The 25,423-nt window shown below is 58.2% G+C and overlaps 1 protein-coding gene across 4 annotated transcripts in view; it reads right to left on the reverse strand.

The window, feature by feature from the left end:
- Nucleotides 1-747: 747 nt before the first annotated feature.
- Nucleotides 748-25,423, reverse strand: part of LOC116956535 (uncharacterized) — a 58,639-nt gene continuing 33,963 nt past the window's right edge. For all 4 annotated transcript variants that reach the window (XM_076054466.1, XM_076054465.1, XM_076054468.1 and 1 more), the window contains 8 exons: nt 24,478-24,564; nt 23,518-23,628; nt 22,019-22,142; nt 18,691-18,746; nt 15,786-15,890; nt 11,553-11,703; nt 8,943-10,508; nt 748-3,578 (listed from right to left, as the gene is read on the reverse strand). In XM_076054466.1, the coding sequence (XP_075910581.1) occupies nt 3,565-3,578; nt 8,943-10,508; nt 11,553-11,703; nt 15,786-15,890; nt 18,691-18,746; nt 22,019-22,142; nt 23,518-23,628; nt 24,478-24,564 (2,214 nt within the window). In that variant the 3' untranslated portion in view covers nt 748-3,564. The remainder of the gene's footprint in view (nt 3,579-8,942; nt 10,509-11,552; nt 11,704-15,785; nt 15,891-18,690; nt 18,747-22,018; nt 22,143-23,517; nt 23,629-24,477; nt 24,565-25,423) is intronic.

Below are 25,423 nucleotides of genomic sequence, written 5' to 3' on the forward strand. Positions count from 1 at the left end.
GCATTTTTTCAGGGCGTTCGATTATTTTTTATTATTATTATTTTATCGTTTCCCTTCCGCGCGGCGGCGGCGGCGACTTTACCGGGAAAGAACCACGAATGTGACTCCCTGCAGTCGCTGAAGCTTCACATCGAAACCTTTCCTGCACTTTGTACTCCTAACCGTGTCCGTAGCCGTCACGGCCTTTTACACCCTCACCCACCCACACACCCACACACCCAACACCCCACACACACACCCACACACCCAGCCACCACCCCACACACACACACACACCCACCCACCCAGCCACCACCCCACACACACACACACACCCACCCACCACCCCACACACACACATCCACCCACCACCCCACACACACACACCCACCACCCCACACACACACACACCCACCACACACACACATCCACACACCCACCCACCACCCCACACACACACCCACCCACCCCACACACACACCCACCCACCCACCACCCCACACACACACCCACCCACCAACCCACCACCCCACACACACACCCACCCAGCCACCACCCCACACACCAACCCACCCACCCACCACCCCACACACACACACACCCACCCACCCCACACACACACACCCACCCACCCACCACCCCACACACACACACACACCCAGCCACCACCCCACACACACACACACCCACCCACCCACCACCCCACACACACACACCCACCCACCCCACACACACACCCACCCACCCACCACCCCACACACACACCCACCCACCCACCACACACACACACCGTGCTCCGGACTGGACATCGCTAAGGAAGAGGGAAGCTGCATCAGCTCATCGGATTCCCCTCCGGTAATGAATGCACCCTCCGGTTTGCGTCTCCGACGGTCGCGATGGGGCCACGGCAACAGCGCACCGGCAAACGCGGTGCCGGCATGGCAGAGTAGTCGCGTGTGGCTCGCTGTGAATGGCCACGTGCTGAGCGTACTGCTGAGCGTACTGCTGAGCGTACTGCTGAGTGTACTACTGTGTGTACTGCTGAGTGTACTACTGTGTGTACTACTGAGTGTACTACTGAGTGTACTGCTGAGCGTACTACTGAGCGTACTGAGTGTACTAGTACTACTGAGTGTACTGCTGAGCGTACTGCTGAGCGTACTGCTGAGCGTACTGTGTGTACTGCTGAGCGTACTGCTGAGCGTACTGCTGAGCGTACTGCTGAGCGTACTGCTGTGCGTACTGCTGAGCGTACTGCTGAGCGTACTACTGAGTGTACTGCTGAGCGTACTGCTGAGCGTACTGCTGTGCGTACTGCTGAGCGTACTGCTGAGCGTACTGCTGAGCGTACTGCTGTGCGTACTGCTGAGCGTACTGCTGTGCGTACTGCTGAGCGTACTGCTGAGCGTACTGCTGAGCGTACTGCTGAGCGTACTACTGTGCGTACTGCTGAGTGTACTGCTGAGCGTACTACTGAGCGTACTACTGTGTGTACTACTGAGTGTAGTACTGTGTGTACTACTGTGTGTACTACTGAGTGTACTACTGAGTGTACTGCTGTGTGTACTACTGAGTGTACTACTGAGTGTACTACTGAGTGTACTGCTGTGTGTACTGCTGAGCGTACTGCTGAGCGTACTGCTGAGCGTACTGCTGAGCGTACTGCTGAGCGTACTACTGTGCGTACTACTGAGCGTACTGCTGAGCGTACTGCTGAGCGTACTGCTGAGCGTACTACTGAGCGTACTACTGAGCGTACTACTGAGTGTACTACTGATTGTACTACTGAGTGTACTGCTGAGTGTACTGCTGAGTGTACTACTGTGTGTACTACTGTGTGTACTACTGAGTGTACTACTGAGTGTACTACTGAGTGTACTGCTGTGTGTACTACTGAGTGTACTACTGATTGTACTACTGAGTGTACTGCTGAGTGTACTACTGTGTGTACTACTGTGTGTACTACTGAGTGTACTGCTGAGTGTACTACTGAGTGTATTACTGTGTGTACTACTGTGTGTACTACTGAGTGTACTACTGTGTGTACTACTGAGTGTACTACTGAGTGTACTACTGAGTGTACTGCTGTGTGTACTACTGAGTGTACTACTGAGTGTACTACTGTGTGTACTACTGAGTGTACTACTGAGTGTACTACTGTGTGTACTACTGAGTGTACTACTGAGCGTACTGCTGTGTGTACTACTGAGTGTACTACTGAGTGTACTGCTGTGTGTACTGCTGAGTGTACTACTGTGTGTACTACTGAGTGTACTACTGAGTGTACTACTGAGTGTGCTGCTGTGTGTACTGCTGAGTGTACTACTGTGTGTACTACTGAGTGTACTACTGAGTGTACTACTGAGTGTACTACTGTGTGTACTACTGAGTGTACTACTGAGTGTACTACTGAGTGTACTACTGTGTGTACTACTGAGTGTACTACTGAGTGTACTGCTGTGTGTACTGCTGAGTGTACTGCTGTGTGTATTGTCGTACCGACGGCCCCGTTTTACCCACACTTTACCCCACCATCACCACCACCACCACCAAGAGGAGGGAGTCACCCACACTTTACCCCACCACCACCACCACCAAGAGGAGGGAGTCACCCACACTTTACCCCACCACCACCACCAAGAGGAGTGAGTCACCCACACTTTACACCACCACCACCACCAAGAGGAGGGAGTCACCCACACTTTACACCACCACCACCACCAAGAGGAGGGAGTCACCCACACTTTACACCACCACCACCACCAAGAGGAGGGAGTCACCCACACTTTACACCACCACCACCACCAAGAGGAGGGAGTCACCCACACTTTACACCACCACCACCACCACCAAGAGGAGGGAGTCACCCACACTTTACACCACCACCACCACCACCAAGAGGAGGGAGTCACCCACACTTTACACCACCACCACCACCAAGAGGAGGGAGTCACCCACACTTTACACCACCACCACCACCAAGAGGAGGGAGTCACCCACACTTTACACCACCACCACCACCACCAAGAGGAGGGAGTCACCCACACTTTACCCCACCACCATCACCACCAAGAGGTGGGAAGTCACCCACATTTAACAACGACACACTACCATAACACACACACACTCGTACACCGTAACACACACACACACACTCATACACCGTAACACACACACACTCATACACCGTAACACACACACACACACTCGTACACCGTAACACACACACACACACTCGTACACCGTAACACACACACACTCGTACACCGTAACACACACACACTCATACACCGTAACACACACACACACACACTCATACACCGTAACACACACACTCGTACACCATAACACACACTCCATAACACACACACACTCATACACCGTAACACACACACACTCCATAACACACACACTCATACACCGTAACACACACACACTCCATAACACACACACACTCATACACCGTAACACACACACACACTCATACACCGTAACACACACACACACTCGTACACCGTAACACACACAACGGATCTCTCACAACAGCAGTTGAAGTGGATGTCCCCAAGTCTTCAGAATGAAATTTCAACCCTCCGAATCTAACAGACACAGACAGAAGGCGAAACATCGTCATTAGCATCATCGTCATTGCACTTATCATCATCATCGCATCATCATCAGCATCATCATCATCATCAGCAGCAGCAGCAGCAGCATCACTTAACACTTAAACATCCGACGGGAGTCCGTATGGAGCTGCCCTGCCGCACTCTAGCCCGGGGGCGGGTGGTGGGGACGACCCGCCACCCGGGAGCGGGCAGGCGGGCGGGCGGGCGGGCGGGCAACTGGGGAGTCCAACTCATCCAGCGTCCGGCGTCCGTGACGCCGGACGGCCAACGGGGTGGGCTCCGCCGGCGGATCGGCCAGCGTCGTCCGCGTTTTTACCGTTGGGCTCGCGCGTCGAGTAAGCTGTGAACACGCCCGACCCGACGGCAGATACCCCACGGCTCGGGGCGAGCGGCGACATCACGAGTGCGGATGGGCATCGCGAGCCCTCGCTGCTCTGATGGGTGGCGTTTGCCTTCGTGCCGCGCGCGACTTTTGGCGTCCTCCGGTCTAACACCGTTTTTGAGACGAGGCTCAAAATTTAAAAAAAAAAAAAACAAAAGCCGCCTCTGCTGTGGACCAATCAGCTTCAAGGACAATGCCGCGCGGATTATCAGAGTGTGCGTTTTTTTTTGTGTGCATTCCGACCACAAGTGTTGTGGTTAATGCAGACATCATTCCACGTAAAAAAGGTTTCAGTTTGGTGTTTTAACATCTTAACGCGGCTGTTTTGTCTCCAGAAACATAGTTTAGTTTTCAAGTCTCGTGTCTCCTATTGCTGGAGAATCTGCGGGAGACTCCGTGTCTCTGTCTCACTCTCCCTCTACTGGAGACTCCGTGTCTCTGTCTCACTCTCCCTCTACTGGAGACTCAGTGTCTCTGTCTCACTCTCCCTGTACTGGACACTCAGTGTCTCTGTCTCACTCTCCCTCTACTGGAGACTCAGTGTCTCTGTCTCACTCTCCCTCTGCTGGAGACTCAGTGTCTCTGTCTCACTCTCCCTCTGTTGGAGACTCAGTGTCTCTGTCTCACTCTCCCTCTACTGGAGACTCAGTGTCTCTGTCTCACTCTCCCTCTACTGGAGACTCAGTGTCTCTGTCTCACTCTCCCTCTACTGGAGACTCAGTGTCTCTGTCTCACTCTCCCTCTACTGGACACTCAGTGTCTCTGTCTCACTCTCCCTGTACTGGACACTCAGTGTCTCTGTCTCACTCTCCCTGTACTGGAGACTCCGTGTCTCTGTCTCACTATCCCTCTGTTGGAGACTCCGTGTCTCTGTCTCACTCTCCCTCTACTGGACACTCAGTGTCTCTGTCTCACTCTCCCTCTGCTGGAGACTCAGTGTCTCTGTCTCACTCTCCCTCTACTGGAGACTCAGTGTCTCTGTCTCACTCTCCCTCTGCTGGACACTCAGTGTCTCTATCTCACTCTCCCTCTGCTGGACACTCCGTGTCTCTGTCTCACTCTCCCTCTGTTAGAGACTCAGTGTCTCTGTCTCACTCTCCCTCTACTGGAGACTCAGTGTCTCTGTCTCACTCTCCCTCTACTGGACACTCAGTGTCTCTGTCTCACTCTCCCTCTTCTGGACACTCAGTGTCTCTGTCTCAGCGTCTCCCTCTACTGGACACTCAGTGTCTCTGTCTCACTCTTCCTCTGCTGGAGACTCAGTGTCTCTGTCTCACTCTCCCTCTACTGGACACTCAGTGTCTCTGTCTCACTCTCCCTCTGCTGGAGACTCAGTGTCTCTGTCTCAGCGTCTCCCTCTGCTGGAGACTCAGTGTCTCTCTCTCCCTCTACTGGACACTCAGTGTCTCTGTCTCACTCTCCCTCTGCTGGAGACTCAGTGTCTCTGTCTCACTCTCCCTCTGTTGGACACTCAGTGTCTCTGTCTCACTCTCCCTCTACTGGAGACTCAGTGTCTCTGTCTCAGCGTCTCCTTCTGCTGGAGACTCAGTGTCTCTGTCTCACTCTCCCTCTGTTAGAGACTCAGTGTCTCTGTCTCACTCTCCCTCTGCTGGACACTCCGTGTCTCTGTCTCACTCTCCCTCTGCTGGACACTCAGTGTCTCTGTCTCAGCGTCTCCCTCTGCTGGAGACTCAGTGTCTCTCTGTCTCACTCTCCCTCTACTGGAGACTCAGTGTCTCTGTCCCACTCTCCCTCTGCTGGAGACTCAGTGTCTCTGTCTCACTCTCCCTCTGCTGGAGACTCAGTGTCTCTGTCCCACTCTCCCTCTGCTGGAGACTCCGTGTCTCTCTGTCTCACTCTCCCTCTACTGGAGACTCAGTGTCTCTGTCCCACTCTCCCTCTGCTGGAGACTCAGTGTCTCTGTCTCACTCTCCCTCTGCTGGAGACTCAGTGTCTCTGTCTCACTCTCCCTCTGCTGGAGACTCAGTGTCTCTGTCTCACTCTCCCTCTACTGGAGACTCAGTGTCTATGTCTCACTCTCCCTCTACTGGAGACTCAGTGTCTCTGTCTCACTCTCCCTCTACTGGAGACTCAGTGTCTCTGTCTCACTCTCCCTCTGCTGGAGACTCAGTGTCTCTGTCTCACTCTCCTTCTGCTGGAGACTCAGTGTCTCTGTCTCACTCTCTGCTGGAGACTCAGTGTCTCTGTCTCACTCTCTGCTGGAGACTCAGTGTCTCTGTCTCACTCTCTGCTGGAGACTCAGTGTCTCTGTCTCACTCTCCCTCTACTGGACACTCAGTGTCTCTGTCTCACTCTCCCTCTTCTGGACACTCAGTGTCTCTGTCTCAGCGTCTCCCTCTACTGGACACTCAGTGTCTCTGTCTCACTCTTCCTCTGCTGGAGACTCAGTGTCTCTGTCTCACTCTCCCTCTACTGGACACTCAGTGTCTCTGTCTCACTCTCCCTCTGCTGGAGACTCAGTGTCTCTGTCTCACTCTCCCTCTACTGGAGACTCAGTGTCTCTGTCTCAGCGTCTCCCTCTGCTGGAGACTCAGTGTCTCTCTCTCCCTCTACTGGACACTCCGTGTCTCTGTCTCCCTCTGCTGGAGACTCAGTGTCTCTGTCTCACTCTCCCTCTACTGGACACTCAGTGTCTCTGTCTCACTCTCCCTCTGCTGGAGACTCAGTGTCTCTGTCTCAGCGTCTCCCTCTGCTGGAGACTCAGTGTCTCTCTCTCCCTCTACTGGACACTCAGTGTCTCTGTCTCACTCTCCCTCTGCTGGAGACTCAGTGTCTCTGTCTCACTCTCCCTCTACTGGAGACTCAGTGTCTCTGTCTCACTCTCCCTCTACTGGAGACTCCGTGTCTCTGTCTCACTCTCCCTCTGCTGGAGACTCAGTGTCTCTGTCTCACTCTCCCTCTGTTGGACACTCAGTGTCTCTGTCTCACTCTCCCTCTGCTGGAGACTCAGTGTCTCTGTCTCACTCTCCCTCTGTTGGACACTCAGTGTCTCTGTCTCACTCTCCCTCTGCTGGAGACTCAGTGTCTCTGTCTCACTCTCCCTCTGTTGGACACTCAGTGTCTCTGTCTCACTCTCCCTCTACTGGAGACTCAGTGTCTCTGTCTCAGCGTCTCCTTCTGCTGGAGACTCAGTGTCTCTGTCTCACTCTCCCTCTGTTAGAGACTCAGTGTCTCTGTCTCACTCTCCCTCTGTTGGACACTCAGTGTCTCTGTCTCACTCTCCCTCTGCTGGACACTCCGTGTCTCTGTCTCACTCTCCCTCTGCTGGACACTCCGTGTCTCTGTCTCAGCGTCTCCCTCTACTGGAGACTCAGTGTCTCTGTCTCACTCTCCCTCTACTGGAGACTCAGTGTCTCTGTCTCACTCTCCCTCTACTGGAGACTCAGTGTCTCTGTCTCACTCTCCCTCTGCTGGAGACTCAGTGTCTCTGTCTCACTCTCCATCTACTGGAGACTCAGTGTCTCTGTCTCTCTCTCCCTCTACTGGAGACTCAGTGTCTCTGTCTCACTCTCCCACTGTTGGAGACTCAGTGTCTCTGTCTCACTCTCCCTCTGTTGGAGACTCAGTGTCTCTGTCTCACTCTCCCACTGCTGGACACTCAGTGTCTCTGTCTCACTCTCCCTCTACTGGAGACTCAGTGTCTCTGTCTCACTCTCCCTCTGCTGGAGACTCCGTGTCTCTGTCTCACTCTCCCTCTGTTGGAGACTCAGTGTCTCTGTCTCACTCTCCCTCTGTTGGACACTCCGTGTCTCTGTCTCACTCTCCCTCTACTGGAGACTCAGTGTCTCTGTCTCACTCTCCCTCTGCTGGAGACTCAGTGTCTCTGTCTCACTCTCCCTCTGCTGGAGACTCAGTGTCTCTGTCTCACTCTCCCTCTGTTGGAGACTCAGTGTCTCTGTCTCACTCTCCCTCTACTGGAGACTCAGTGTCTCTGTCTCACTCTCCCTCTACTGGAGACTCAGTGTCTCTGTCCCACTCTCCCTCTGCTGGACACTCAGTGTCTCTGTCTCACTCTCCCTCTGCTGGAGACTCAGTGTCTCTGTCTCACTCTCCCTCTACTGGAGACTCAGTGTCTCTGTCTCACTCTCCCTCTACTGGAGACTCAGTGTCTCTGTCTCACTCTCCCTCTGCTGGACACTCAGTGTCTCTGTCTCAGCGTCTCTCTCTGCTGGAGACTCAGTGTCTCTGTCTCACTCTCCCTCTTCTGGACACTCCGTGTCTCTGTCCCACTCTCCCTCTACTGGAGACTCCGTGTCTCTGTCTCACTCTCCCTCTGTTGGAGACTCAGTGTCTCTGTCTCACTCTCCTTCTGCTGGAGACTCAGTCTCTCTGTCTCACTCTCCCTCTGCTGGACACTCAGTGTCTCTGTCTCACTCTCCCTCTGCTGGAGACTCAGTGTCTCTGTCTCACTCTCCCTCTGCTGGAGACTCAGTGTCTCTGTCTCACTCTCCCTCTGTTGGAGACTCAGTGTCTCTGTCTCAGCGTCTCCCTCTGCTGGAGACTCAGTGTCTCTGTCTCACTCTCCCTCTGCTGGAGACTCAGTGTCTCTGTCTCACTCTCCCTCTGTTGGAGACTCAGTGTCTCTGTCTCAGCGTCTCCCTCTGTTGGAGACTCAGTGTCTCTGTCTCACTCTCCTGGAGACTCAGTGTCTCTGTCTCACTCTCCCTCTGCTGGACACTCAGTGTCTCACTGCCTCTCTAGTCTCAGTGTCTGTCTCCAGCCTGTGTCTCCCTCTGCTGGGGGCCTCAGGATCTCTCTCCGTCTCTTTGTGTGCCTGCGTGTGTGTGCGTGCGACGTGCGTGCGTGCGCGTGTGTGTGCGCGTGTCTGAGTGTGTGTGCGCGTGTGCGTGCCTGAGTGTGTGTGCATGCGTGTGTGTGTGTGTGCCTGCGTGTGTGTGTGCGCGTGTGGTGCACGGCCGAGATCTCATTACATTTCGCCGCTGCCGTCGGGCTCCTGTGCTTGTCCGCGAGAATCTCCGACACCGGCACCGTGGTTCCCATGCGCGGCACCACCCGCGTGGTCACCGCCGGCTCCGCCGCCGCCGCCGCCGCCGCCGCCGCCTTGTGGTGCAGCGACTGCTGCAGCTTGTGGCTGAGCTCCTGCGAGAACTCCTTGGAGAATCCCACCGGGACGCCCCCCGCGGGGACTCCACCCACCACGACCGCCGCCATCCTCCGCTTCTCCGCCGGAAAGCCGCCCCCGCCGCCCCCGCTGCCCCCACTGCCTCCGCCGCCATCCAACGGCTTCCCTTCCCGGGCAAACTTCCTGGCCGGCGTCGGTGGGCCCCCCCGTCCCGAGCCCCCGCCCTCCGGCGTTCCCGGGGGCCTGCCGGCGGCGGCCCGGGCCAGCCCGTGCCCGTCCGCGGAGGCGGCGCCGAGCGGCCTTCCGTAACCGCGGCGATCTGCGGCGGGGGGCCGGAGACGTTGCCTCCTTCCGTCGGCGTCGGCGTCGTCGGCGTCGGCGTCCGGCGTCGTCCCGGCGACGGTTTTGCCGGCGGTCCGAGGTGGCCCGCGTGCGTCCGGCACGCGGCCGGGAGGGTAGTCGGGCGGCCCCGCGGTCAATCTCGCCGGCTCCCCGTTCCCCGGGATCGAGCTGCCCCCTCGGGGAGGCTGCTCCCTCCGTCCGCCGCCCTCCGGCACTGCCGGGGGGTCTCCGGCCGCCGCCGCGGCTTTCCCGGCGGTCTGGGCTCCTCCGGGTCCCTCGGCGCCGGGGTAAGGGATCTGGCCCGGGGGGTAGTCCGGAAAGCCTCCGGAAATTCGAACGGGCTCCCTGCTCCCCGGGATCCCGTATCCGGCTCTGCGGCTCCGGCAGAGCTGTTCCCTCCTTCCGTCCTCTTCGGAGAGGTTTCCCGACAGCGGCCGCCGCTGCCGCTGCTGCTGCTGCTGCTTCTTCGGGATCAGCTCCACAAGCCTCGCTTCCCGCTGGACAGCGAAATTCACGGCTGGTTCGGGCACCAGAGCCGGGGAAGAATGAGCAGGAGGGTAATACCCGGCGGTGCCGGCGGTGCCAGCGGCGAGGCTCAACCCGTCGGGGTAGCTGCGGTTGCCGGCGCTCTCCCGGACGAGCCCCCAAGACGTCGCCACTTCCCGGTGCTGCTTCCTCTGCGAGAGCTTCTCCCAGTGCCGCGCCTCGTCCTCCAGGAAGTCCGGGAGCGACGCTCCGTGCACGGGCCTGGCCCTGGGCGGGCCCCAGCCGTCCGCGGGCGGGGGCTGGGCCGGAAAGGCCGCGGCCTGCCCGGGAGGTGCCGCGGCCTGGGCGGCGAGGGTGAGAACCGGCGACGCTCGCGAGCGCGTGGGCGTGGCCTGCGCCACGGGGGGCCTCCCCGCCTGCGCGGGAGCGGGCGGGGCTTGCGCGGGAAGGGGCGGGGCTTGCGCGGGAAGGGGCGGGGCTTGCGCGGGAAGGGGCGGGGCTTGCGCGGGAAGGGGCGGGGCGGGCGACGAGTCGCGCGACGGCCTCGCGCTGCCATTTCTGGAGACGACGTCGTTGTAAGAGGAATCTGTGGAGAGAGAGAGAGAGAATCGGGAGAACTTCGTTGGATTTGATTTTTATTTTTGTCAATTAAAGAGGAAAAAAAAGGGCCTCCCGTGGCTATGCCTGTACCACACTCGTGCAACCGGGGCCCTTGTGTTGGAGCGGTGCACGCGTGCACAGCGAGGGGGCAGCTGGGGATCAGAGGCCACAGGCGCCGAGATCCTGGGCTTCAGGTACTGTGCAACCCCCGCGGAACTCCCAACCCCACAACGCCCGCTCACAACCACCCGCCCCCACCCCCCAATTACCCCCCCACCGAACTCCCACGGACCTCCACACTCCCCACCCACCACCCCCCAATTACCCCCCCACCGAACTCCCACGGACCTCCACACTCCCCACCCACCACCCCCCAATTACCCCCCCACCGAACTCCCACGGACCTCCACACTCCCCACCCACCACCCCCCAATTACCCCCCCACCGAACTCCCACGGACCTCCACACTCCCCACCCACCACCCCCCAATTACCCCCCCACCGAACTCCCACGGACCTCCACACTCCCCACCCACCACCCCCCAATTACCCCCCCACCGAACTCCCACGGACCTCCACACTCCCCACCCACCACCCCCCAATTACCCCCCCACCGAACTCCCACGGACCTCCACACTCCCCACCCACCACCCCCCAATTACCCCCCCACCGAACTCCCACGGACCTCCACACTCCCCACCCACCACCCCCCAATTACCCCCCCACCGAACTCCCACGGACCTCCACACTCCCCACCCACCACCCCCCAATTACCCCCCCACCGCACTCCCACGGACCTCCACACTCCCCACCCACCACCCCCCAATTACCCCCCCACCGAACTCCCACGGACCTCCACACTCCCCACCCACCACCCCCCAAACGCCCCGCACGGACCTCCCCACCCACAACACACGCTCCCCACCACCACCACCACCACCCCAACGTTCCCCACCGTGCACACACCCACCCCTCCACCCCTCCCTACCCCTCCCCCCCCCCACCCCCCCCACCCCCCCCACCCGACGGACCTTCGCACTCCTGCAGCAGCTGGGCGGCGGTGAGCAGGCAGGCTCGGTGCTCGGGGTCCAGGATGCGCATCTTGGTGAGGTCGTCGGCATCCAGCAGCTTCAGCATGTCCAGCTCCTCGAAGCCGTTGCTCATGAGCGTGCCCGTGTGCTCCTGCCGAGCGCCGGGAGCACAAACGCGAGGGGGTGCGGGGTGCGGGGTGCGGGGGGCCGCCGGTGAACGTCGTGGCAACGCCGCAACGTTGTTCAGGGGGCTTAGCCACGGGACAAACGGGACCCACGCCCACTCACTCACCAACTCAGTCAGTCACTCGCAAACATCATTCACAAGGGGAGGGTTGGTGTGGCCCTAGTGAACGTTGTGGCAACGCTGCTCCTCAGGGGCTTAGCCACGAGACAAACGGGACCCACGCCCCCACTCGCTCACCAACTCAATCAGTCAGCCGCAAAACTCATTCACTCATTCACAAGGGGAGGGTTGGTGTGGCCCTAGTGAACGTCGTGCCAACGCCGCTGTTGTTCAGGGGGCTTGGCCACGGGACAAACGGGACCCACGCCCCCACTCGCTCACCTACTCAGTCACTCACAAAACTCATTCACAAGGGGAGGGTTGGTGTGGCGCTAGTGAACGTTGTGGCAACGCTGCTCCTCAGGGGCTTAGCCACGAGACAAACGGGACCCACGCCCACTCGCTCACCTACTCAACCAGTCACCCACAAAACTCATTCACAAGGGGAGAGTTGGTGTGGCGCTAGTGAACGTTGTGGCAACGCTGTTGCTGAGGGGCTTAGCCACGGGACAAACAGGACCCACGCCCCCACTCGCTCACCTACTCAATCAGTCACCCACAAAACTCATTCACTCATTCACAAGGGGAGGGTTGGTGAGGCGCTAGTGAACGTTGTGGTAACGCTGCTCCTCAGGGGCTTAGCCACGAGACAAACGGGACCCACGCCCCCACTCACTCACCAACTCAGTCAGTCACTCGCAAACATCATTCACAAGGGGAGGGTTGGTGTGGCCCTAGTGAACGTTGTGGCAACGCTGCTCCTCAGGGGCTTAGCCACGAGACAAACGGGACCCACGCCCCCACTCGCTCACCAACTCAATCAGTCAGCCGCAAAACTCATTCACTCATTCACAAGGGGAGGGTTGGTGTGGCCCTAGTGAACGTCGTGCCAACGCCGCTGTTGTTCAGGGGGCTTGGCCACGGGACAAACGGGACCCACGCCCCCACTCGCTCACCTACTCAGTCACTCACAAAACTCATTCACAAGGGGAGGGTTGGTGTGGCGCTAGTGAACGTTGTGGCAACGCTGCTCCTCAGGGGCTTAGCCACGAGACAAACGGGACCCACGCCCACTCGCTCACCTACTCAATCAGTCACCCGCAAAACTCATTCACAAGGGGAGGGTTGGTGTGGCGCTAGTGAACGTTGTGGCAACGCTGCTCCTCAGGGGCTTAGCCACGAGACAAACGGGACCCACGCCCACTCGCTCACCTACTCAACCAGTCACCCACAAAACTCATTCACAAGGGGAGAGTTGGTGTGGCGCTAGTGAACGTTGTGGCAACGCTGTTGCTGAGGGGCTTAGCCACGGGACAAACAGGACCCACGCCCCCACTCGCTCACCTACTCAATCAGTCACCCACAAAACTCATTCACTCATTCACAAGGGGAGGGTTGGTGAGGCGCTAGTGAACGTTGTGGTAACGCTGCTCCTCAGGGGCTTAGCCACGAGACAAACGGGACCCACGCCCACACTCGCTCACCTACTCAATCAGTCACTCGCAAAACTCATTCACAAGGGGAGAGTTGGTGTGGCGCTAGTGAACATTGTGGCAACGCTGCCGCTGAGGGGCTTAGCCACGGGACAAACGGGACCCACGCCCACTCACTCACCTACTCAGTCACCCGCACAACTCATTCACACATTCACAAGGGGAGGGTTGGTGAGGCGCTAGTGAACGTTGTGGCAACGCTGCTCCTCAGGGGCTTAGCCACGGGACAAACGGGACCCACGCCCACACTTGCTCACCTACTCAATCAGTCACCCACAAAACTCATTCACTCATTCACAAGGGGAGGGTTGGTGAGGCGCTAGTGAACGTTGTGGCAACGCTGCCGCTGAGGGGCTTAGCCACGGGACAAATGGGACCCACGCCCACTCACTCACCAACTCAATCAGTCACCCGCAAAACTCATTCGCAAGGGGAGGGTTGGTGAGGCGCTAGTGAACGTTGTGGCAACGCTGCTGCTGAGGGGCTTAGCCACGAGACAAACGGGACCCACGCCCACTCGCTCACCTACTCAATCAGTCACCCGCAAAACTCATTCACAAGGGGAGAGTTGGTGTGGCGCTAGTGAACGCTGTGGCAACGCTGCCGCTGAGGGGCTTAGCCACGAGACAAACGGGACCCACGCCCACTCGCTCACCTACTCAGTCAGCCGCAAAACTCATTCACTCATTCACAAGGGGAGGGTTGGTGAGGCGCTAGTGAACGTTGTGGCAACGCTGCCGCTGAGGGGCTTAGCCACGGGACAAACAGGACCCACGCCCACTCGCTCACCTACTCAATCAGTCAGCCGCAAAACTCATTCACTCATTCACAAGGGGAGGGTTGGTGAGGCGCTAGTGAACGTTGTGGCAACGCTGCTCCTCAGGGGCTTAGCCACGAGACAAACGGGACCCACGCCCACTCACTCACCAACTCAATCAGTCACCCGCAAAACTCATTCACAAGGGGAGGGTTGGTGAGGCGCTAGTGAACGTTGTGGCAACGCTGCTCCTCAGGGGCTTAGCCACGAGACAAACGGGACCCACGCCCCCACTCGCTCACCTACTCAATCAGTCACCCGCAAAACTCATTCACAAGGGGAGGGTTGGTGAGGCGCTAGTGAACGTTGTGGCAACGCTGCCGCTGAGGGGCTTAGCCACGAGACAAACGGGACCCACGCCCACTCGCTCACCTACTCAATCAGTCACCCACAAAATTCATTCACAAGGGGAGAGTTGGTGTGGCCCTAGTGAACGTTGTGGCAACGCTGCTCCTCAGGGGCTTAGCCACGAGACAAACGGGACCCACGCCCACTCACTCACCAACTCAATCAGTCACCCGCAAAACTCATTCACAAGGGGAGGGTTGGTGAGGCGCTAGTGAACGTTGTGGCAACGCTGCTCCTCAGGGGCTTAGCCACGAGACAAACGGGACCCACGCCCCCACTCGCTCACCTACTCAATCAGTCACTCACAAAATTCATTCACAAGGGGAGGGTTGGTGAGGCCCTAGTGAACGTTGTGGCAACGCTGCTCCTCAGGGGCTTAGCCACGAGACAAACAGGACCCACGCCCCCACTCGCTCACCTACTCAGTCAGCCGCAAAACTCATTCACACATTCACAAGGGGAGGGTTGGTGAGGCGCTAGTGAACGTTGTGGCAACGCTGCCGCTGAGGGGCTTAGCCACGGGACAAACGGGACCCACGCCCACTCACTCACCTACTCAAATCATTCACTTACTAACTCACCTACTCAATAATTCACTCACCTCAATAAATCACTCACCTACTCAATCACTCACCCACTCATTGATTAAATTACAAGCGAAGGGTTGGTATGGCGCAAGCGGACGTTGTGCCAATGCTGCTGCTGCTAAGGGGCCTAGCCACGAGACACGCTCACTCACTCACCTACTCAATCGTTCACTCCCCCATTCACTCATCAAGTCACTCGCTCGCTCAGTCACCGACTTACTCTTGTTCAATCGATACGATGATGGGTTATTGCTCCCGTGAACTTCACTTGCCTGGCCAATCCCTCACTCACTCACAGGTGGGTCAGTCGCCTCCGTGTCACTCTTCTACCGCTACTACTAGTGTGGACTTCACTCAGCCAGTCATTCCAGACGCTCACTCACTCACAGGTGGGCCAGTCGCCTGCCTGTCGCTCTCCTATCACCGGCCATCGAACAAAGACGGTGATCGCCGGCACCGCGTTCCGATGCGCCGCTTCCGCGGCCGTCTGGAACGCTCTTCCTTCCTCCGGACATTGGGAAGCCTCTCGGAGCTTGCCACCTTTAGATCGTCATCTAGATTGACGAACTCGCTTCTTTACGACATCTTTGTTTTGCCTTCAGGCCGTTGTCCTTCCCAACGAACCTCCGATTCAGCACGGCTGGCCAACGTACGGTGCGAAGGAACTCGCATGCACACGCACGCACGCACGCACGCACGTACCTCCATGCCGATGCGCTTGAGCACGTGCGGGACCGTGGCGAGGCGGATGCGGTGAGGGGGCCGCGAGGGACGCTCCGTGTGGCGGCACCGGTCCAGGGAGCCCCCCTAAGAGCCCCCCACAACCATCACCACCACCACCACCACCACCGCGCTGGTCTCAGAGCGAACGCGGCGGCCCATACACGCTCATACAAATGTCCCGTGTATGTACGTACGTATGCACGTATGTATGCTGAAGTTCTTTCGCGCCGTACGTGGCCCATCGTGTTAAATCGGAGGCGTAGCCTTTAACCGGGCTGCTGATGAGAGTGCTGTACACGAGAAACTAACTACTTACAATTTTTATTTTACGTAGGTAAGGATCACTGAGCTTATGTAGCTCTTTTTTTAGAAGTGACCTGGCTATCAGAAATGAGAGCGCCAAAAAAAAAAGTGGCTAATTATCATCACGTGGAAATTCATCGCAAATTCAAATACTCGAAACCAGGGGTGGGGGAGAACCCTTTTTTTCTGCCAAGGGCCATTTGGATATTTATGTAACATCATTCGCGGGGCCACACAAAATTATCAACCGAAAAATTAGCCCGCATTATTTCGTCAAACATTTAATGAACTCACCCCTAATGCGATGGGCTGGAACTGCTTCTCTTTGGCGAGGTGTGTGGTGACGTTAGCCGGTGTTGATGATGTTGCTGCTACTCGCGAATGCTTTTCTAGGGCTTTGCTCTCCTAGATTTATTGAATTTCGAGTCCCGCCTGCGGTTGCCTTGGCAGGGCCAGAGACCCAAATTATTTCGCGGGCCTCATAAGGCCCGTGGGCCGGACGTTCCCCACCCCTGCTCTAAACGCATGTTTATAAGTGTGTAGAGAAAAATCAAAGAACCCGGAGAATAATCCACGCCACCACGGGGAGAGACGCGCAAACTCCAAATATACGGTAGGCAGGCATCAGGGTCGGCGATCGAACCCACGACTTCGTGCATACCAGGCGAGGTAGTTAACATCTCCTAGCCACTGTGGTGATGATGATGATGAGAGACGCGTAAACTTAAAAATATACAGCAGCAGACGTCAGAGTCGGGATCGAACCCACGACCTCATGTATACCAGGCGAGGTAGTTAACATCTCCTAGCCACCGTGATGATGATGGTGGTGGAACCCACGACCTCCTGTAGACCAGGTGAGGTAGTTAACATCTCCTAGCCACCTTGATCATGATGGTGGTGGAACCCACGACCTCCTGCATACCAGGCGAGGTAGTTAACATCTCCTAGCCACCGTGATGATGGTGGTGGAACCCACGACCTCCTGTACACTAGGTGAGGTAGTCAACATCTCCTAGCCACCGTGATGATGATGGTGGTGGAACCCACGACCTCCTGTATACCAGGCGAGGTAGTCAACATCTCCTAGCCACCGTGATAATGATGGTGGAACTCACGACCTCCTGTATACCAGGCGAGGTAGTTAACATCTCCTAGCCACCGTGATGATGATGGTGGTGGAACCCACGACCTCCTGTATACCAGGCGAGGTAGTCAACATCTCCTAGCCACCGTGATGATGATGGTGGAACTCACGACCTCCTGTATACCAGGCGAGGTAGTTAACATCTCCTAGCCACCGTGATGATGATGGTTGTGGTGGAACCCACGACCTCCTGTACACCAGGCGAGGTAGTTAACATCTCCTAGCCACCGTGATGATGATGGTGGTGGTGGAACCCACGACCTCCTGTACACCAGGCGAGGTAGTTAACATCTCCTAGCCACCGTGATGATGATGGTGGTGGTGGAACCCACGACCTCCTGTACACCAGGCGAGGTAGTCAACATCTCCTAGCCACCGTGATGATGATGGTGGTGGTGGAACCCACGACCTCCTGTACACCAGGCGAGGTAGTTAACATCTCCTAGCCACCGTGATGATGATGGTGGTGGTGGAACCCACGACCTCCTGTACACCAGGCGAGGTAGTCAACATCTCCTAGCCACCGTGATGATGATGATGATGGTGGTGGAACCCACGACCTCCTGTATACCAGGCGAGGTAGTCAACATCTCCTAGCCACCGTGGCGCCCCGAGTAGCAGCGTCTATGAAGGACAAAGATCCCCCGTAGAGCCTTTACTAGGCTGTTGGGGCAAGTGCTTGCAGAGCAGGCCTCCATCCAGCAGTAGAGTGACCATGGCTGATGATGATGATGGTGGTGGAGGCTTGGGGTGGCCTCCATCCAGCAGTAGAGTGACCATGGCTGACGATGATGATGGTGGAGGCTTGGGGTGGCCTCCATCTAGCAGTGACGTGACTATGGCTGACGATGATGATGATGATGGTGGAGGCTTGGGGTGGCCTCCATCCAGCAGTGGAGTGACCATGGCTGATGATGATGATGGTGGAGGCTTGGGGTGGCCTCCATCCAGCAGTGGAGTGACCATGGCTGATGATGATGGCGGTGGTGGTGGCTTGGGGTGGCCTCCATCCAGCAGTGAAGTGACCATGGCTGATGATGATGGTGGTGGAGGCTTGGGGTGGCCTCCATCTAGCATTGGAGTGACCATGGCTGATGATGATGATGGTGGTGGGGGCTTGGGGTGGCCTCTATCCAGCATTGGAGTGACCATGGCTGATGGTGGTGGGGGCTTGGGGTGGCCTCCATCCAGCAGTAGAGTGACCATGGCTGATGATGATGATGATGGTGGAGGCTTGGGGTGGCCTCCATCCAGCAGTAGAGTGACCATGGCTGACGATGATGATGGTGGTGGAGGCTTGGGGTGACCTCTATCCAGCAGTGAAGTGACCATGGCTGATGATGCTGACGGTGGCGGTGGCGATGAGGAATCGGCGAGATGACGCCGACGGAAGGGAAATCGAACCCAGGTGTCAAAGGTCGTGCTGTCACTCACCTCCCCGTCCTCCCTCGTCCGCTGGGTGTCCACCGACGAGTCCACCGTGTGTCCACCTGGGGTGGACAACAACCACAATGGGTCAACCGCCCAGCCCGCCCGGTCACACAAAGACAAAGCTCCTCCCACCCCCATTGTAGCCTCAACGGACTGTCGGGGCAAGTGCCGTTAATGAGTAGCAGCACAGACAAAGTGTCCTGGCCGTGGGTACGTGCCCGCTCGCTAACAGCACTTGCCCCAAAAGTCCGTCAAAGGGTTACACGGGGGACCTTTGTCTGTGTCTCCTTAACAGGCGCTGCTACACGCTGACAGCACTTGCCCCAACAGCCTGTATAGAGGCTACACGGGGGACCTTTGTCTGTGTCTCTTTCATAAGCGCTGCTACACGCTGACAGCACTTGCCCCAACAGCCTTACAGAGGCTACACGGAGGACCTTTGTTTGTGTCTCCTTAACAGGCGCTGCAACACGCTGACAGCACTTGCCCCAAAAGTCCGTCAAAGGGTTACACGGGGGACCTTTGTTTGTGTCTCCTTAACAGGCGCTGCAACACGCTGACAGCACTTGCCCCAACAGCCTTATAGAGGCTACACGGGGGACCTTTGCCTCTGTCTCTTTCATAAGCGCTGCTACACGCTGACAGCCCTTGCCCCGACAGCCTTACAGAGGCTACACGGGGGAAGTTTGTCTGTGTCTCTTTCATAAGCGCTGCTACACGCTGACAGCACTTGCCCCAACAGCCTGTTAAAGGGTACACACGGGTGATCTTTGCCAGTGTCTCCTTCATTAGGCACCGCTGCTGCTGCTACTTGCTAACAGCACTTGCCCCAGCAAACTGTTAAGGGCTACACAGCGGATCTTTGTCAGCGTCTCCTTCATAGGCACCGCTACACCCTGACAGCAGCCTGTATAGAGGCTACACGGGGGACCTGTGTCTGTGTCTCCTTCACAGGGGCTGCTGCTGCTACTCGCTACTTGCTAAGAGCACTTGCCCCAACAGCCAGTTAAAGGCTACACGGGGGATCTTTGTCTCCATCAAAGGCGCTATTCGCTAACAGCACTTGCCCCAACAGCCAGTTAAAGGCTACACAGGGGATCTTTATCTTTGTCTCCATCAAAGGCGCTGCTGCTGCTATTCGCTAACAGCACTTGCCCCAACAGCCAGTTAAAGGCTACACGGGGGATCTTTATCTTTGTCTCCATCAAAGGCGCTGCTACACGCTGACAGCACTTGCCCCAACAGCCAGTTAAAGGCTACACGGGGGATCTTTGTCTGTGTCTCCATCAAAGGCGCCGCTACACTCTAACAGCACTTGCCCCAACAGCCAGTTAAAGGCTATACGGGGGATCTTTGTCTTCATCAAAGGCGCTATTCGCTAACAGCACTTGCCCCTACAGCCAGTTAAAGGCTACACGGGGGATCTCTGTCTTTTTCTCCATCAAAGGCGCTGCTATTCGCTGACAGCACTTGCCCCTATAGCCAGTTAAAGGCTACACAGGGGATCTTTGTCTCCATCAAAGGCGCTATTCGCTAACAGCACTTGCCCCAACAGCCAGTTAAAGGCTACACGGGGGATCTTTGTATTTGTCTCCATCAAAGGCGCTGCTTCTGCTATTCGCTGACATCACTTGCCCCAACAGCCAGTTAAAGGCTACACGGGGGATCTTTGTCTTTGTCTCCATCAAAGGCGCTGCTACACGCTAACAGCACTTGCCCCAACAGCCAGTTAAAGGCTACACGGGGGATCTTTATCTTTGTCTCCATCAAAGGCGCTGCTACTCGCTAACAGCACTTGCCATTACAGCCAGTTAAAGGCTACACGGGGGATCTTTGTCAGTGTCTCCTTTGTAGGCACCGCCGCTGCAGCTGCTGCTGCTGCTGCTACTTGCTAACAGCACTTGCCCCAACAGTCCACCAAGGGCTACGTGGTGGTGGTGGAGGTGGTGGTGGCGAGGGTTGAACTCACTGGCACAGCTGTAGGCGCCGCCGCTGCTGCTGCTGCTGCTACTTGCTAACAGCACTTGCCCCAACAGTCGACCAAGGGCTACGTGGTGGTGGTGGAGGTGGTGGTGGCGGGGGTTGAACTCACTGGCACAGCTGTAGGCGCTGCCGCTGCTGCTGCTGCTGCTGCTGCTACTTGCTAACAGCACTTGCCCCAACAGTCGACCAAGGGCTACGTGGTGGTGGTGGTGGAGGTGGTGGTGGCGAGGGTTGAACTCACTGGCACAGCTGTAGGCGCCGCCGCTGCTGCTGCTGCTACTACTTGCTAACAGCACTTGCCCCAACAGTCCACCAAGGGCTACGTGGTGGTGGTGGTGGTGGCGGGGGTTGAACTCACTGGCACAGCTGTAGGCGCCGCCGCTGCTGCGGCTGCTGCTGCTGCTACTTGCTAACAGCACTTGCCCCAACAGTCCACCAAGGGCTACGTGGTGGTGGTGGTGGTGGCGAGGGTTGAACTCACTGGCACAGCTGTAGGCGCCGCCGCTGCTGCTGCTACTTGCTAACAGCACTTGCCCCAACAGTCGACCAAGGGCTACGTGGTGGTGGTGGTGGAGGTGGCGAGGGTTGAACTCACTGGCACAGCTGTAGGCGCCGCCGCTGCTGCTGCTGCTGCTACTACTTGCTAACAGCACTTGCCCCAACAGTCGACCAAGGGCTACGTGGTGGTGGTGGTGGTGGTGGCTGAACTCACTGGCACAGCTGTAGGCGCTGCTGCTGCTGCTACTTGCTAACAGCACTTGCCCCAACAGTCGACCAAGGGCTACGTGGTGGTGGTGGTGGTGGCGAGGGTTGAACTCACTGGCACAGCTGTAGGCGCTGCTGCTGCTACTTGCTAACAGCACTTGCCCCAACAGTCCACCAAGGGCTACGTGGTGGTGGTGGTGGTGGCGAGGGTTGAACTCACTGGCACAGCTGTAGGCGCCGCCGCTGCTGCTGCTGCTGCTACTACTTGCTAACAGCACTTGCCCCAACAGTCGACCAAGGGCTACGTGGTGGTGGTGGTGGCTGAACTCACTGGCACAGCTGTAGGCGCTGCTGCTGCTGCTACTTGCTAACAGCACTTGCCCCAACAGTCGACCAAGGGCTACGTGGTGGTGGTGGTGGCGAGGGTTGAACTCACTGGCACAGCTGTAGGCGCTGCTGCTGCTGCTACTTGCTAACAGCACTTGCCCCAACAGTCGACCAAGGGCTACGTGGTGGTGGTGGTGGTGGTGGCTGAACTCACTGGCACAGCTGTAGGCGCTGCTGCTGCTGCTACTTGCTAACAGCACTTGCCCCAACAGTCGACCAAGGGCTACGTGGTGGTGGTGGCGAGGGTTGAACTCACTGGCACAGCTGTAGGCGCTACCGCTGCTTGCGCTGGACTGCAGGCTGTCGCGCGAGCGGCCCAGGCTGAAGCCCACGCTAGGCCCGAACGAAGAGAAGCCTCCCACAGCCTCGCTGGAGGCGGCCTGCGGGCACCGGCGAGAGAAAGACACGGGGTCGCGGGGGAAGGGTCGCGGGGAAGGTCGCGGGGAGGTCACGGGGAGGTCGCGCAATCCTTAGTCTACGCCGAGGAGATCCAGCGAGGGGGCGAGTCTTGAGCCTCGTCCGAATTGCATCTGGAAGGATGTACGTCGCCATCCGTCCCTCCACGGAGGCGTGGGCGTGGGTGGGGGAGCACGACAAACCCAGCGCAAAAAAGGCGTCGCAATGAAATGAGTTTGTTTTTCAACCCGGGCGATTAAAACGTGCACGGACCCAGTGGCTTCCCAATACCGGGAGGAGCGTTCCACCGGTGCTAGAAACAGCGTGGACCAAAGTGGACAGTGAAAGGACGATGCAAAAATAAGCCCCTTTCCTCGCTCATAATCGTGCCACGGTGGTCGGAGGTACTGGTGTTAACGGAGTTCCGGACGGGGTGAGTTTTGAGCTTCGTCCGCATCAGGGAATCACTCGGATCAGACAACACCCACCCCCGAACAACCCCACCCTCCCCCCCTTCTAACCCCATCCTTTCCCGTACTTCCCACAGCTCTCCACCGATCCCATTAATTTCCCCTCCCAACGGTTGTCCCAAACCGAGCCCGGGAGAGCTTGACGGGGGGGGGGGGGGGGGGGGGATTCACTATCAGCATCAGCAGTCACGATCCACCGCCATCGGAATCAGAAGTCCTTCTTCAAAGGCTGACCCCATCCCTGTAGGAATTAATGAGTAGGCACAAGGACTATTTGCCTCCTCCTCCTCCTCCAACTCCTCCCCCTCCCAGTCTCCTCCCCCTCCCAGTCCCCTCCCCCTCCCAGTCTCCTCCCCCTCCCAGTCTCCTCCCCCTCCCAGTCTCCTCCCCCTCCCAGTCTCCTCCCCCTCCCAGTCTCCTCCCCCTCCCAGTCTCCTCCCCCTCCCAGTCTCCTCCCCCTCCCAGTCTCCTCCCCCTCCCAGTCTCCTCCCCCTCCCAGTCTCCTCCCCCTCCCAGTCTCCTCCCCCTCCCAGTCTCCTCCCCCTCCCAGTCTCCTCCCCCTCGCACCCTCCTCCCCCTCCCACCCTCCTCCCCCTCCCACCCTCCTCCCCCCCTCCCACCCTCCTCCCCCTTCACCTCTTCCCAATCCTCCTCATCCACCCCTTCACCTCAATACATTAAATGGGTAAAGCCACACAGCATCACCTCATTCCCACTTCTCCACCACCCTCCTCCACCCCTCCTTACTCCCACACCGCCCACACCCCCCACACCGCCCACGCCCCCCACACACCGCCCACGCCCCCCACACTGCCCACGCCCCCCACACCGCCCACGCCCCCCACACACCGCCCACGCCCCCCACACACCGCCCACGCCCCCCACACACCTTGTCGTGCCGCGGCGAGGGGGTGAGGAGCTTGCGACGCACGGAGGCCATCACGCGCCGGATCAGCCCCGGGGACGGGTGCTCGTTGGCGGGGGACTCACGATCGGGGGGCTGGTAGGCGGCACGGGGGAGGCAGAGGTGAGTGGGGGGGGGGGGTGAGGAGATGGGGGGGTGGGTGGGGGGGAGGGGTGGGGGGGGGGCATGAACCGTCACGCAAGGCCGGCTCATCCGCGCGGATAGCCGTCGGACAAAAACGGCTTTTCAGATGCGCGATGAGGTGACCCCCCCCCCCCCCCGCCTGGAACGGTCACTGCATGGTGGGGGAGGAGGAGGGAAAGGTTGAGGAGGAGGAGGAGGAGTGGGAGGAGGAGGAGTGGGAGAAGGAGGAGTGGGAAGAGGAGGTGGAGGAGTGGAGGGAGAGAGAGAGAGGGAGGGAAGGGAGGGAAGGAGGGGAGGGAGGGGAGGGAGGGGAGGGAGGGGAGGGAGGGAGGGGAGGGAGGGGAGTAAGTGAGGTAGGGGGTGAGTGAGTGAGTGGGTGAGTGAGTGAGTGGGTGAGTGGGTGAGTGAGTGGGTGAGTGAGTGGGTGAGTGGGTGGGTGAGTGAGTGGGTGAGTGAGTGAGTGAGTGGGTGAGTGAGTGAGTGGGTGAGTGAGTGAGTGGGTGAATGAGTAGGTGAGTGGGTGAGTGAGTGGGTGAGTGAGTGGGTGAGTGAGTGGGTGAGTGAGTGGGTGAGTGAGTGGGTGAGTGAGTGGGTGAGTGAGTGGGTGAGTGAGGTAGGGAGTGAGTGAGTGAGTGGAGTGGGTGAGTGAGTGAGTGAGTGGGTGAGTGAGTGAGTGGGTGATTGAGTGAGTGGGTGGGTGAGTGAGTGAGTGGGTGATTGAGTGAGTGGGTGGGTGGGTGAGTGAGTGGGTGAGTGAGTGAGTGGGTGAGTGAGTGGGTGAGTGAGTGAGGTGGAGCTCACGTGGGAGGGGGTGACGTGGACGAGTGGCTGCTCGTCCTCTGCCATGGCCCGCGTCACGAAGTCAAAGCCTCCGAAGCTGCTCGACCTCTGCACTCGGCGGGCGTGGCACAGAGGGCAGCAGGTCAGCTGGTGGTGGTGCTGGTGTCTGGTGGTGGTGGTGTCTGGTGGTGGTGGTGCTGGTGGTGTTGGTGGTGGTGTTGGTGGTGGTGTTGTCTGGTGCTGGTGGTGGTGTTGGTGGTGGTGCTGGTGGTGGTGGTGCTGGTGGTGCTGTCTGGTGGTGGTGCTGGTGTTGGTGGTGTTGGTGGTGGTGCTGGTGGTGTTCGTGGTGGTGTTGTCTGGTGCTGTTGGTGGTGGTGTTGGTGGTGCTGTCTGGTGGTGGTGGTGGTGTTGGTGGTGGTGGTTCTGGTGGTGGTGCTGGTGGTGGTGGTGCTGTTTGGTGGTGGTGCTGTCTGGTGGTGGTGGTGGTGGTGCTGGTGGTGTTGCTGGTGGTATTGTTGGTGGTGTTGGTGGTGGTGCTGGTAGTGGTGCTGGTGTTGGTGCTGGTGGTGGTGGTTCTGTCTGGTGGTGCTGGTATTGGTGGTGTTGGTTCTGTCTGGTGCTGGTGTTGGTGGTGCTGGTGTTGGTTCTGTCTAGTGGTGGTGCTGGTGTTGGTGCTGGTGTTGGTGCTGGTGTTGGTGCTGGTGTTGGTGCTGGTGGTGGTTCTGTCTGGTGTTGGTGGTGTTGGTGGTGTTGGTGGTGTTGGTGCTGTCTGGTGGTGGTGGTGCTGGGTCTGGTGGTGGTGCTGGTGCTGTCTGGTGGTGGTGGTGTTGGTGGTGGTTCTGTCTGGTGGTGGTTGTGTTGGTAGTGTTGGCGGTGGTTCTGGTGCTGGTAGTGGTTCTGGTGGTGGTGCTGGTGGTGTTGGTTCTGTCTGGTAGTGGTTCTGGTGGTGGTGCTGGTGGTGGTGTTG

The sequence above is a fragment of the Petromyzon marinus genome, chromosome 66 (genome assembly GCF_048934315.1).
Source record: "Petromyzon marinus isolate PM22_M1 ecotype Great Lakes invasive population chromosome 66, UKy_Petmar_22M1.pri1.0, whole genome shotgun sequence".
Taxonomy (NCBI): domain Eukaryota; kingdom Metazoa; phylum Chordata; class Hyperoartia; order Petromyzontiformes; family Petromyzontidae; genus Petromyzon; species Petromyzon marinus.